Raw genomic sequence first — 11,447 nt, 5'->3', positions numbered from 1 at the left:
AAATTTTTTCTAAAGGATTTCTCGGAACTTCCCTGGCAGTGCAGTGGTTAAGACTTTGCCTTCCAGTGCAGGGAGTGTGGGTTTGATCCCTGGTGGGGGAGCTAAGATCCCACGTGCGTCATGGCCAAAAAACCAAAACATAAAGCAGAAGCAATATTGTCACAGATTCAATAAAGACTTTAAAAACGGCCCACATCGGGTTTCCCTGATGGCGCAGTGGTTGAGAATCGCCTGCTAATGCAGGGGACAGGGGTTCGAGCCCCAGTCTGGGAGGATCCCGCATGCCGCGGAGCGGCTGGGCCCGTGAGCCACAATTACTGAGCCTGCGCGTCTGGAGCCTGTGCTCCGCAACAGGAGAGGCCGCGATAGTGAGAGGACCGCGCACCGCGATGAAGAGTGGCCCCCGCTTGCCAAACTAGAGAAAGCCCTCGCACAGAAACGAAGACCCAACACAGCAAAAATAAATAAAATAAATTAATAAACTCCTACACCCAACATCTTCTTTTAGAAAAAGGTCCACATCAAAAAAAAAAAAAAAAAAAAAAAAAAAAGCGGAGGAGGGGGGATTTCTCTGAAAAAAATGTTTGAAAATCACTGCTGTAAAAACTTGAAGAAAGGTAAACGAGAACTCCAGGAACAAGTTTATTTATTTATACTCTGCCTATTCCAAGAGCAACCTAAAGTGACTTACAAGACTAGATATGACACAACAAGGGTTTTTTGCTTGTTTGTTTGTTTGTTTGTTTTGTTTCAGTAAAGAAGGAACACGAAAGAGGGGAAAGTAGTGGTGGGAAAAGTCAGATGTTGCCAGGGTAAGGTTTAGGCACCAGTGCCTGGGCTGAGGGGCTGCTGGCGGGTTGGGAAGCAGAGGCTGCAGCTGGTGGGCATGGTGCCCCAGAAGGGTCATGGAGACACAGCCATTCTCCACCTGCAAGAGGAGATGACACCTTGGGCAGGGCCCCGAGCTCCTCATGGATGTTCCTAGAAAATTCGTTAGAGTCCTTTAAAGGAACTTTAAGACCCTGGACAAGCACATCCTCCTCCCTCCTGGCAAGCAGCCTTATCCTCCCCTTCCCTGACAACCCACAGACCAGGGCAAAGGCAGGGCTCTGCCTGCCCACCTGGGTGTCTTCAGTCCTCTGCCGCCACAGCCCCCCCTCACACTACCATACACAGGCCAGCCACCTCCCCAAAAATTATCGCAGAGGGACAAAACCCAGAACGTCATACCCAAGGATCTCTGCTAAATAAGAATAGCAGGGACTTCCCCGGTGATCCAGTGGGTAAGATTCCGCGCTCCCAATGCAGGGGGCCGTGGTTCGATCCCCGGTCGGGGAACTTGATCCCACATGCGTGCTGCAGCTAAAAGTCCACGTGCCGCAACTAAAGATCCCGCGTGCCACAACAAAGATACCGACGCGGTGCAGCCAAAATAAATAAATAATTTTTTATTTTTTTTTAAAGAATAGTGTGTTGACTCCATGCCAGACACTGTTCTGACCCCTTTGTATGTGTTAACTTCTCTGATTCTCACAACAACACTATGATTATTTCCATCTGACAGATCAAGGAACAGAGATGCAGCGAGGTTAAGGTCACTTTCCCAAGGGGATATGAATGGTGACAGTGCTGAGATTTGAACCCGGTTTGGCCCTATGCTCGTAACTACTCATCATGCAACCTCTCAGTCTGCCAACCCGTTCCAGCCAGCTGGCTGGGGGTAGAAAGTGAGTGATGCTCTCTATCCCTGAGGTTGCACTTCTGACGTTTACCCTCAAGTGGACCTCTCAGCCTCATTCTGTTCTATCCTGTTTGGTGGCCACAGATGGCACTTTGCCCTCTGTCCAGCCATTCACTGGTGCTGTCGATTCCAAGGAAAACCCAAGGTTTGAGGGAGTGAGGGAGCTCAGGGCAGGCCTTCCTCACAGTGGAAGGCTAAATGTGAAAGACAGCATCATGGTTGGTCCGTGGTTCCATCCTATTGACAATAATAATTGTGACAGATGCCACTGACAGCAGGTGCTGCTCCAGACATCTTATATGCATTCTGTCATTTAATCCTCCAAGCAACTGAGCTGGCAGTTGCTGTGGGATTTCGCTGTGGGATGTGGGGATGGGGGTGGGAATTAAAGCCTAGAGAGGTTAAGTAACTCCCTAGAGGACACAGCGAATTCCCCTCTGCTTCCCCCCGCCCCCTAGGGCTGCAGCACCTCTGCTCTCTCCGCGGTCACCGCCCCGTGCCCTTGTGCTTCCTAAACCCATTTGCACAGAAGTTCCTTCATGATTTCTCAGGATCTTTCTTTGCTTCTCCACCTGCCTCAGACTGTCAGTTCCTCAAAAACCAGGGCTGTATTTACCAGTTCTCTTTATGGCCTCTCCTCTCTAACGCCAAGGGCCCCACGTGAAGTTTTTCATAAGGTGGACCCTAGTGAGATGCTCCAGCTTCTAATGCAGCTATCACTGCATTAGCAGCTGGCACCACTGGTAGAAATGCACAAATTAAGAAACAGCCAAAAATCTGCTCTTCACTCCAAAGAACTCTTCACTTGCCTAGATAGGCATAAAGCATGTGTCTGTCTAAACCTTTCAGAAAAACGCCTACCCATGAGTGTCTAAGACCCAACCATGTAAATCATGATGCAAATGAGGCAGTAGCCACGGGGCTGGTTGCCAGTCCACACAGCCAATTGCATCTGCTCATACCCAGAGACACCACAATACTGGCAGGAAAACCCCACTCCTCCAAGCTCGTCCCTGCCCTGATGACTCAGAGAACCATGCAGCACTTTACTTGGCAGCCTCTCAAAGCAGCCTCTTAGCTTCCCTGCCAATCCTCCTGCATCCCCACCCCGACCCAGCACAGGCGGGGAGAGGTGATCACAGAAGAGCTGTTTCTGGCTGTCCTTGCAGGACAGCAACAGTGACTGCCCAGCCTTGCTCAGGAAAACACATTCATGTAACCCCGAGCAACCCCTGGGCAAGCAGCGGCAATAGAAGGAAACAGGCGTGAGCCTGGCTTAGGTTTGGGGAAAGCATCATTAACTTGAACAGTGCACAGACTTTGTGACAACGTAGTGATGGGACCAGAGTTTACTTTTGTACAGTGAGGAAACTAATTTCTTAGCAAACTAATCCAATTCTTTGTTCATTTGTTCAATGCATAGATAAGAACACACTCAAGGAGGGTTAGAAAACGCCCTAAAAATGGCCAAGAAAAAAAAACATGGATAAGAGAATCCGTCATAGCACCCTGGTCTATGGGTGAGAATCAGGCATTTTCAAGCTGTTTCGAAGCCCTCACATGTAGCAGGAAAACAGACCTGTGAATCTTAGTGCTTCCCTCTTTGTTGCGGCAGAGTCACAGGACCCTCTTTTTTAGCCCTCTGTCACTCCACTCCATGATAATACGTATCCTTGAAAGAAATAAAAGCCCTTGTGCTTTACAATATTTAAATAATTTATTTTTAATTTTATTTATTTTTTAGGATGTATCTTTTAAAAATATTTATTTACTTATTTATATATTTTTGGCTGCATCGGGTCTTAGTTGCAGCACACGGGATCTTTGGTTACGGCGTGTGGACTTCTCTCTAGTTATGGTGTGCGGGCTCCAGAGCACATGGGCCCTGTAGTTGCAACACGCGGTCTCACTAGTTGTGGCGTGCGGGCTTAGTCGCCCCGCGGCACGTGGGATCTTTAGTTCCCAAATCAGGGATCAAACGTGCGTCCCCTGCATTGGAAGGCGGATTCTCAACCACTGGACCACCAGGGCAGTCCCAGTAATTTATTTTTAATTCTGTTTGCTCTCTCTACCTATGAGATGACCCCAAAGAATGACTTTTTAAAAGTCACTTTGGCTTTGGAATGTCCTAAGTCTTTGCCACTCAAAGTCTGGTCCACAGACTAGCAGCACTGGCATCACGTGGGAGCTTGTTAGAGATGCACACTTTCATCATCCAGATATCCTGGGTCAGGGTCTGCGGTTCAGCAAGATCCTCTGATGCTTCCAATGCAAATTAAAGTTTGAGAAGCACCTTGTTGGATATTATCTTCATGGGCAGTGACTTTCCTTGCAGAATTTTGCTTTGCTCCCAAGGATGCTAACAGGGGCTCGTCTTCTCTGAGCGTATGCCTTGTTCTGGGGACAGCCAGCCCTGGGCAGAGTTGAGGGCGGGAGGAGCAGAGAGAGAACAACCCAAGGACTGCAAGGACAGATCACGTAGGGAGTGTGTGCATGTCATGACCTTGGCAACTGGCCTCTAGATCAAGAGGAGCAAATGAGGGGAAAGAAGCCCAGAAAGCAGGCTCTCCCGGGAGGGCAGCAGCGGGGTGAGAAGAAGCACCTGTCTTGATGCAGGTGGGAGGAAGGAAGAGAGAAGCCCTTCAGGCTCAGCACAGTGACCCACGGGGTCTCTATTTCAGCCCAGCCCACAGGGTAGGTGGGCTAGGGGCCGAAGAATGGTCAAAGGCAAGGAGCCAGCCTGAGAACTGGACCCAGACCTTATCCAGATGTCCTGGCCTGTCCGCCCCTGACTTGTGCTGAGCATATGAGAGAAACAGGTTGTGATTCATGGGCAAAGAGGTCAAAGCTGGCCTTGCCTCCAGCTGACAGACCAGAGGAAGCCAGTGGGAGGGGGAGGGGGGTGTAGATGGCACCGACTTAGAGCCAACTGCTGCACGGGAAAACTTGTGTAATTTTCTCTGGAAAAATCCTGAGCCCACAGGATGAGCACAGCAGGAGCCACACCACTTTATACCCTTAAGAGATCATTCTAGTATTTCTTTCCTCCTCGGTGTTTCCTAGACAGAAGTCAGACCCCTGACTGTAGGGACGTATACTGAGCCCTTTGAGTTACCTGTTGAAGAAAGTCTTTCTTGACCTTAACGGGTGGAGGAAGCCCTCCCAAATCCCTTCACAATCTCTTCCCTCTCCACCCTTTTATATCCTCAGCTTAGCTGAGAGGTTTCAATGATCATGTGACAAGCTCTCAGCTACTTTTGTGGTACATTTTGCATACAGGCTAGCACTGCCTTTGGAAAGTGGCATCTACTGTAAATTGATAGCTGAGTCAAAACTTTAACATTATACCTTGTGGTATGGGAAACAGAAAAAAAAACCTGGGAAAACCCTAAGTGCTTATCAATATTGGTTCAGTACACTGTAGAATACATGTAGTGGTTAAAAAGAACAAGGCCCCTTTTGATGTATGAACATGAGATGGTAACCAAGCTGTATTATGGGCAAAAGCAAGCATCTTGTATTGTCTTAGTTATGTCTAAAAGGAGAGGGAAAGACGTTCACATCTTGTCTTTATATGCATAGAATATTTCTGAATGTACATACTAGAAACTGGATTGTCCACTACTTCTAAGTAAGGGGCCTTAAAGGTCAGAGTTCAGGGGAAGAGTTAGCTCTTACTGTGTAGGGGGTCTCCGAAGTTTGTGTTTTTTTTTTTTTTTTTTTAACTGTAAGTATAGATTACATTTTCAATTCCCAAAAGATTATAGAGTCATTTAAAATGGTGATTATGAAAATTAATGAAGCAATATGGAAAATTTTATGATGTAATGTTAAATGAAAAAAGCAAGATTCAAAGTCATTAGGTACGTTCTGATTTCAGTCATGCAAAGGTAAGCAAACGAATGAAGACATGACGGACATGAACAAACTTTAAGAGTAGTTTTCTTATGGTTGCTGAGATTTTCCAACCTTATAAAAATTAACTTTATTGAAGTATATACACAAAAACGCACCCATTTTAAGTATACATTTGGATGAATTTTGACAAATTCATACACCCATGTAATCAAGTTACAGAACATTTCCATCATTCCCCAAAGTTTCTTTTTGCCCCATCCCATTCTGTCCTGACCTGCAATCAGTAATGTCACTAGAAATTAGATTTGGCTTTTCCAGAGTTTCCGATAAATGGAATCATACAGTGTGTACCCTTTTTGTGTCTTGGCCTTTTTGCCTCAGCATAATGTTTGTATCCATCCTCCTCTTCTTCCTCAGTAAATCCTGGACAATGTACCTAGCTAAAAGATTACACTTCCCTGCATTCCTTGCAACTAGATGTGGTCATATGATACAATGATGGCCAAAGAAACATAACTAGAAGGGTCATGTGGGACTTCTGGAAGGCTCTGTAAAAGTGAGAGGCAGACCACCTTTCTCTTTCCTTCCCCTTTCTCTTGCTGATGGCCTGGAATATGGACTTGATGAATGGGGCTCCAGCAGCCATCTTGGAATATGAAGTGACCCTAAGGATAACCAGGAAAAGACAATGAGCCTAGGTCTCTGATGACACAGTGGAGCTGCCATACCAGCTTGACTCCCTTCCTTTCAGACTGCTTTTAAATGAGAATACATATATATCTTGTTTAAGTGCAAATATTTGGCATTCCAAATTATCTGTAGTTGAAACTAATGCTACTTACTCCATCAGCCTTCTAGCACTATCTGATGATTTTAAATTATGTATATGTTTGATTAAAAAATAAATTTTAATTAAAAACAAGCTTTTATATCAATTCTGGCAAAAACAGTTCAAGAAAAACATCACAGACCGACATCGTTCATAAATACAGATACAAAAATTCTTGACAAAATTCTGGCCAGTTGAATCCAGCAATATGTTCAAATAATGCACCACGACCACATGGGGTTTCCCAGGAGTGAATGGCCAACTCAGCATCTAAACAACAATCAGTGTACTTGACCACATTAACAGAATGAAGGATTAAAAATCAAGTAATCAGGGCGTCCCTGGTGGCGCAGTGGTTGAGAGTACGCCTGCCGATGCAGGGGACGCGGGTTCGTGTCCCGGTCCGGGAAGATCCCACATGCCGCGAAGTGGCGGGGCCCGTGGGCGATGGCCGCTGAGCCTGCGCGTCCGGAGCCTGTGCTCCACAATAGGAGAGGCCACAGCGGTGAGAGGCCCGCGTACCGAAAAAAAAAAAAAAAAAAAAAAAATCAAGTATTCAGCTCAATAGATGCAGAAAAAGCATTTGAAAAACACCAATAATCCTGCACGATAAAAATGCCCAGAAAACTAAAACTAGAAGTGAATTTCTTAAACTTGACAAAAGGCAATTCTGAAATAAAACTACAGCTAACAACATACTTTATGGTGAAAGATTGAAGATTTCCCCTGAGAGAGGGAACAATGAAAAGATAACTGCTCTTAACCCATCTATTCAATTCTAGGCTGGAGCCTTTAGCTAATGCATAAAGCAAGAACATGAAATAAAAGTCACACAGTTTGGAAAGGAAAAAGTAAAACTTTCTTTACAGGCAGCATCATTGTCTACAGAGAAGATTCCAAGAAATCCTTAAAAAAAAACAAACAAAAAAACACCAAAACTAGAATTAGTAAGTGAATTTAGCAAGGTGAAAGGACACATGATCAACACACAAAAACCAATAAACCAGCACGAACAACTGGAAAATTACAATCTTACAAATCCCATTGACAATAATATCAGAAAGCATCAAATATTTAGGGATAAATTTACTGGAAGATGTGCAACACATCTACAGTGAATTTTTATAATACATTGTATAAGCCGAGAGATATTTAAAATGTTTAAATAAAAGACTAGATAGTATCACCCGCATGGATTAGAAGGTTTAAGATTATCAAATGTCAATTCTCCCCAAATTGACCTATAAATTTAATGCAACCACATTTGAAGACAACTGTGGTTTCTAGACAATGACAAGATAATTCTAAATTAATATGAAATTTTAAAAATAATACAGTAAATCTAAAATTGAATAAAATAAGATTAATGCTGTAAAAGAGACACATATGAGATTCTACAATAGCACAGAGGAAGGAAGAATAGGTTCGATTAGGTAATTCAGGGGAGGCTCCTCAAAGGAGGTACCATTTGAACGGGCAGTTGAAAGATGACTGAGGACTTCCCACGTGGGCATTGATTTACTTAGGCTTTGCTGATCATCAAAAACTACAACCCATCTCACTCAGTCAGGTAAGGGGCTTGCACGTGCAACTGTCCAGGAGAGAAGTCTCATAGAAATCTCTGGTGAGGACTTCCCTGGTGGCACAGTGATTAAGAACCCACCCGCCAATGCAGGGGACATGGGGTTCGATCCCTGGTCGGGGAAGATCCCACACGCCGTGAAGCAACTCAGCCCGTGCACCACACCTACTGAGCCTGCGCTCTAGAGCCCAGGAGCCACAACTACTGAGCCCACGCGCCACAATGACTGAAGCCCACCTACCCGAGAACCCGCGTGCTGCAACTACTGAAGCATGCACACCTAGAGCCCGTGCTCTGCCACAAGAGAAGCCACCACAATGAGAAGCCTGCACACCACAACGAAGGGTAGCCCCCGTTTGCCGCAACTAGAAAAAGCCTTCGTGCATCAACAAAGACCCAACGCAGTGGAAAAAAAAAAAAAAAAAAAAAACCAAAAAAACAAGAAGAGAAATCTTTGGTGAGACCTCACGGTTTCTGGGCTTGGAGGGCAGTTCTGGATCTGAGGTTCCTTTCCTGATCTTAGCAGCCAGAACCCCTAAATAGTTAATGTAGTCTTCTGTCTGTCTCTATCTTTTCTTGCCTCCTCCTACCAATTTTTAATGTTATTATTAAAAATCACCATCGACGTTTACTGAGATGTTATGAAAGGACAGACTAAGGATCGCCACTGCCAGCTCTACGTTATTCGATACAATTAAACCATGGGCTTAAATGGTTCAAATTTAGCCCATCATCATACATTCCTATAGATTTCATCCAGTAGCTAAATCTGGGGGAGGAAAAGAAAAAGGACCCACACAAAATTTTCCCAGTTGAAGACATTTTTATTCTAGTAGCCACCTCAGTCGCTGGAAGCATGGGCCTGTCCTCCGCGGGGGCAATGGCGCGTTTGGGAGAGGATGGGGGCCCTGCACTGGGCGGGCGGGGCCGGGCAGCTGGGGGATGAGGCAAAGGGCTATGTGACAGTGATAGGTCACAAAGGGCATCAGAGGATAAATAGGCTGTGCCAGGGCCTTAGGCCGAGAAAGTGGTTACTTCTCTCACTAGGACTGACGTTCACAGCCGCTTGGGGAGATAAAAACCCAGAAGCGGAAGTGAGCTGAGGCCGAGGGGGAGCCTACCATACCTCTCTACACACTTGAAGAGATTCAGCCTGGGGTCCAGCCGCCCTACAGAGTCCCCGCTGTGACCATCGGTGCCCCTACCCACACCCCTGCCTCTGGGAGACCCTGAGGCAAAGGTGGGGGCCTGTGGGCTGGGCTTGGAAGACCTGCCATAAGGCCGCCTGCGTGACACAGGAGCACCGCAGCTCGCTCTGCTCTTCGGCCCATTAGGCCGAGGGAGGGAAGAGCCAGGGGCCCGCCTTAACCACGCTGCCTGGCAGTGATCGAAGACAGCCATGAGTGGGGACTCTCTGCTCCCGTATCACACGGCCCAGAGCAGCACCGGGCTGGGCCTGTTCAAAAGCACCATGGGGGAGCTGCAGCAGCAACTGCACAACGGCGAATACGACATATTCAAGTACGCGCCGATATTCGAGAGCGACTTTATCCAGATCACGAAGAGGGGACACGTGATTGACGTGCACAACTGTGACTGCACGGTGACCGTGGGCATCGTATCCACCAGCCCCGTCCTCCCACTCCCAGACATCATGCTGCTGGCCCGACGGGCCACCGGCTGTGAACAGCACGCTGAGCACAGCCAGCCCACCAAGGGGAAGAGCCACAAGGTTGCCAAGACCTTAGAGCTCACCAGGCTCCTTCCCTTGAAGTTTGTGAGGATCTCCACGCACGATCGTGACAAACGACAGCTGCGCGTGAAGTTTGCCACTGGCCGCTCCTTCTACCTGCAGCTGTGTGCCCCTCTGGACGCGCAGGAAGACCTCTTCGCCTACTGGGAAGAGCTGATTTACCTCCTGCGACCACCATTGGACGGTCACAGCCGCACCTACGCTGTTCCAGCCGGGGACATGATCTGCAGGACTCTGTTCGAGGAGGAGGAGGAGGACGGGAGGAGCCCGGCAGTGGAGGATTTCCAAGGAGAGTGGGATGAGGACCAGGTGAGCATCAGGAGCCTCCACACGCCCTCTGAGGTAGCCGCGGTCGGGTCTGCAGCTTTTGCTGGCGGGGAGGGGATCCAACTGGACTCCCACAAGCCCGATACCATGTCCGATGTGGCCACTGCCAAAGCAAAACCTACAGTGCTTGACAAAGAGTCAGCATCGCGGGCAACGACAAAGGTGGAGACAGCAGGGGTGGCAGGCGGCACCGCAGCGGGTGCTTTGAGCGTGGCAGAGATCAAGTCTCCTGCCCCCGAAGAGCAGAGCATGGCCATAGCAGCCACAGCCAGCAAGGGTCCAGGAGCAAGTAAAACCAACACAGCCACTGGGGGCACTGCGGGGAACAAGACCATCCAAAAAGCAGCCGGCCCGGGCTCAGGCAGCCGGAGAGCCACTAGAGACGACCAAAAGGAGAAAGGCCACGGCAGCCCGGGGGACACCAAGCAGGGCACTGCTCACAAAGCCATCAGCCGTGCTCCCATCACCAACGAGTCCAGGACCTCGCACAAATCGGGCAGGAGCTTACCTACAGCAAGTTCAGGTTCCATCACCAAGAGACTCAGCAGGATTGGCTCTTTCTTCAGGAATGTCAGAGCCAAGCTTACGACAAAGACAGTGTGGCCTCATCACGCGAGGAATATGTGAGCATCCCGCCGAAGGCAGTGGAAGGGACCCGAATGGAGGCCATCACAGAGACAGCAGAGAGTGGCCAGGGCCTGGAAATCACTGGTGGTGTGACATCTGAGACCACGGAGCCAGCGACCGCTGAAGGACCTAGAGCTGGGAGCTGCAAAGGGAACCAGGGCTCAGGGAAATACCCCTCGAGAGCCCATTGCAGCTTCCTACGGAAATTGAAATAAAAATCTGAGAATGCATGCCGTGTTCTGTCTGACTTTCTAGGTCCCGAAGCCCAGACGGAGCCTCACAGTGGATTCTGGGAGGTCAGCTGCGCCACAGTCTGAGACCCAGTGTCCAGTCAAGCGCAGCCCCACCTCACACACATGCTCAGCGCCAACAGCGGTGCTCCATCTGGCCTCCACTCCTTTCTGGCTTTGCCCCCCCCACCCCACAGCCATGGTGGAAAGTCAGACTATGGCCTGGGAAGCTCTCCTTCACTATGCCCCTATTGTTTTTTATAAACGCTTATTCCCTCTGAAGGCCTGTAAACAAAGCAAGAACAGGGACGCATGTCCCCTCGGGCTATTCAGTGGACAGAAATAAGGGCAGCAGTAGTGGCTAGCAATCAGAACAGCAAGCACTCTCACCTAGACTTAGCCGTTCCCTTCCCAGGTATATACCCTGGAGAAACACACATGTTCTAAGGAACAACTGTGAGAATGTGTATAGCAAAAATAACTTAACAGCAAAACACAGG

At 48.1% G+C, this 11,447-nt stretch overlaps 1 protein-coding gene across 1 annotated transcript; it reads left to right on the top strand.

Moving 5' to 3' along the window:
- Positions 1–9,424: 9,424 nt before the first annotated feature.
- Positions 9,425–10,138, top strand: LOC136793594 (Golgi-associated RAB2 interactor protein 4-like; the record flags this gene model as incomplete). The annotated part of the gene is made up of 1 exon (XM_067025986.1): positions 9,425–10,138. A coding segment is annotated over one exon (714 nt), but the record flags the coding sequence as incomplete, so codon positions are not given.
- Between the last annotated feature and the right edge of the window lie 1,309 nt (positions 10,139–11,447).

Source organism: Kogia breviceps, chromosome 1, assembly GCF_026419965.1.
Source record: "Kogia breviceps isolate mKogBre1 chromosome 1, mKogBre1 haplotype 1, whole genome shotgun sequence".
NCBI classification, from domain to species: Eukaryota; Metazoa; Chordata; class Mammalia; order Artiodactyla; family Physeteridae; genus Kogia; species Kogia breviceps.
Note: the sequence above shows the minus strand (reverse complement) of the source record. Positions and strands in the feature narration are given on the sequence as shown.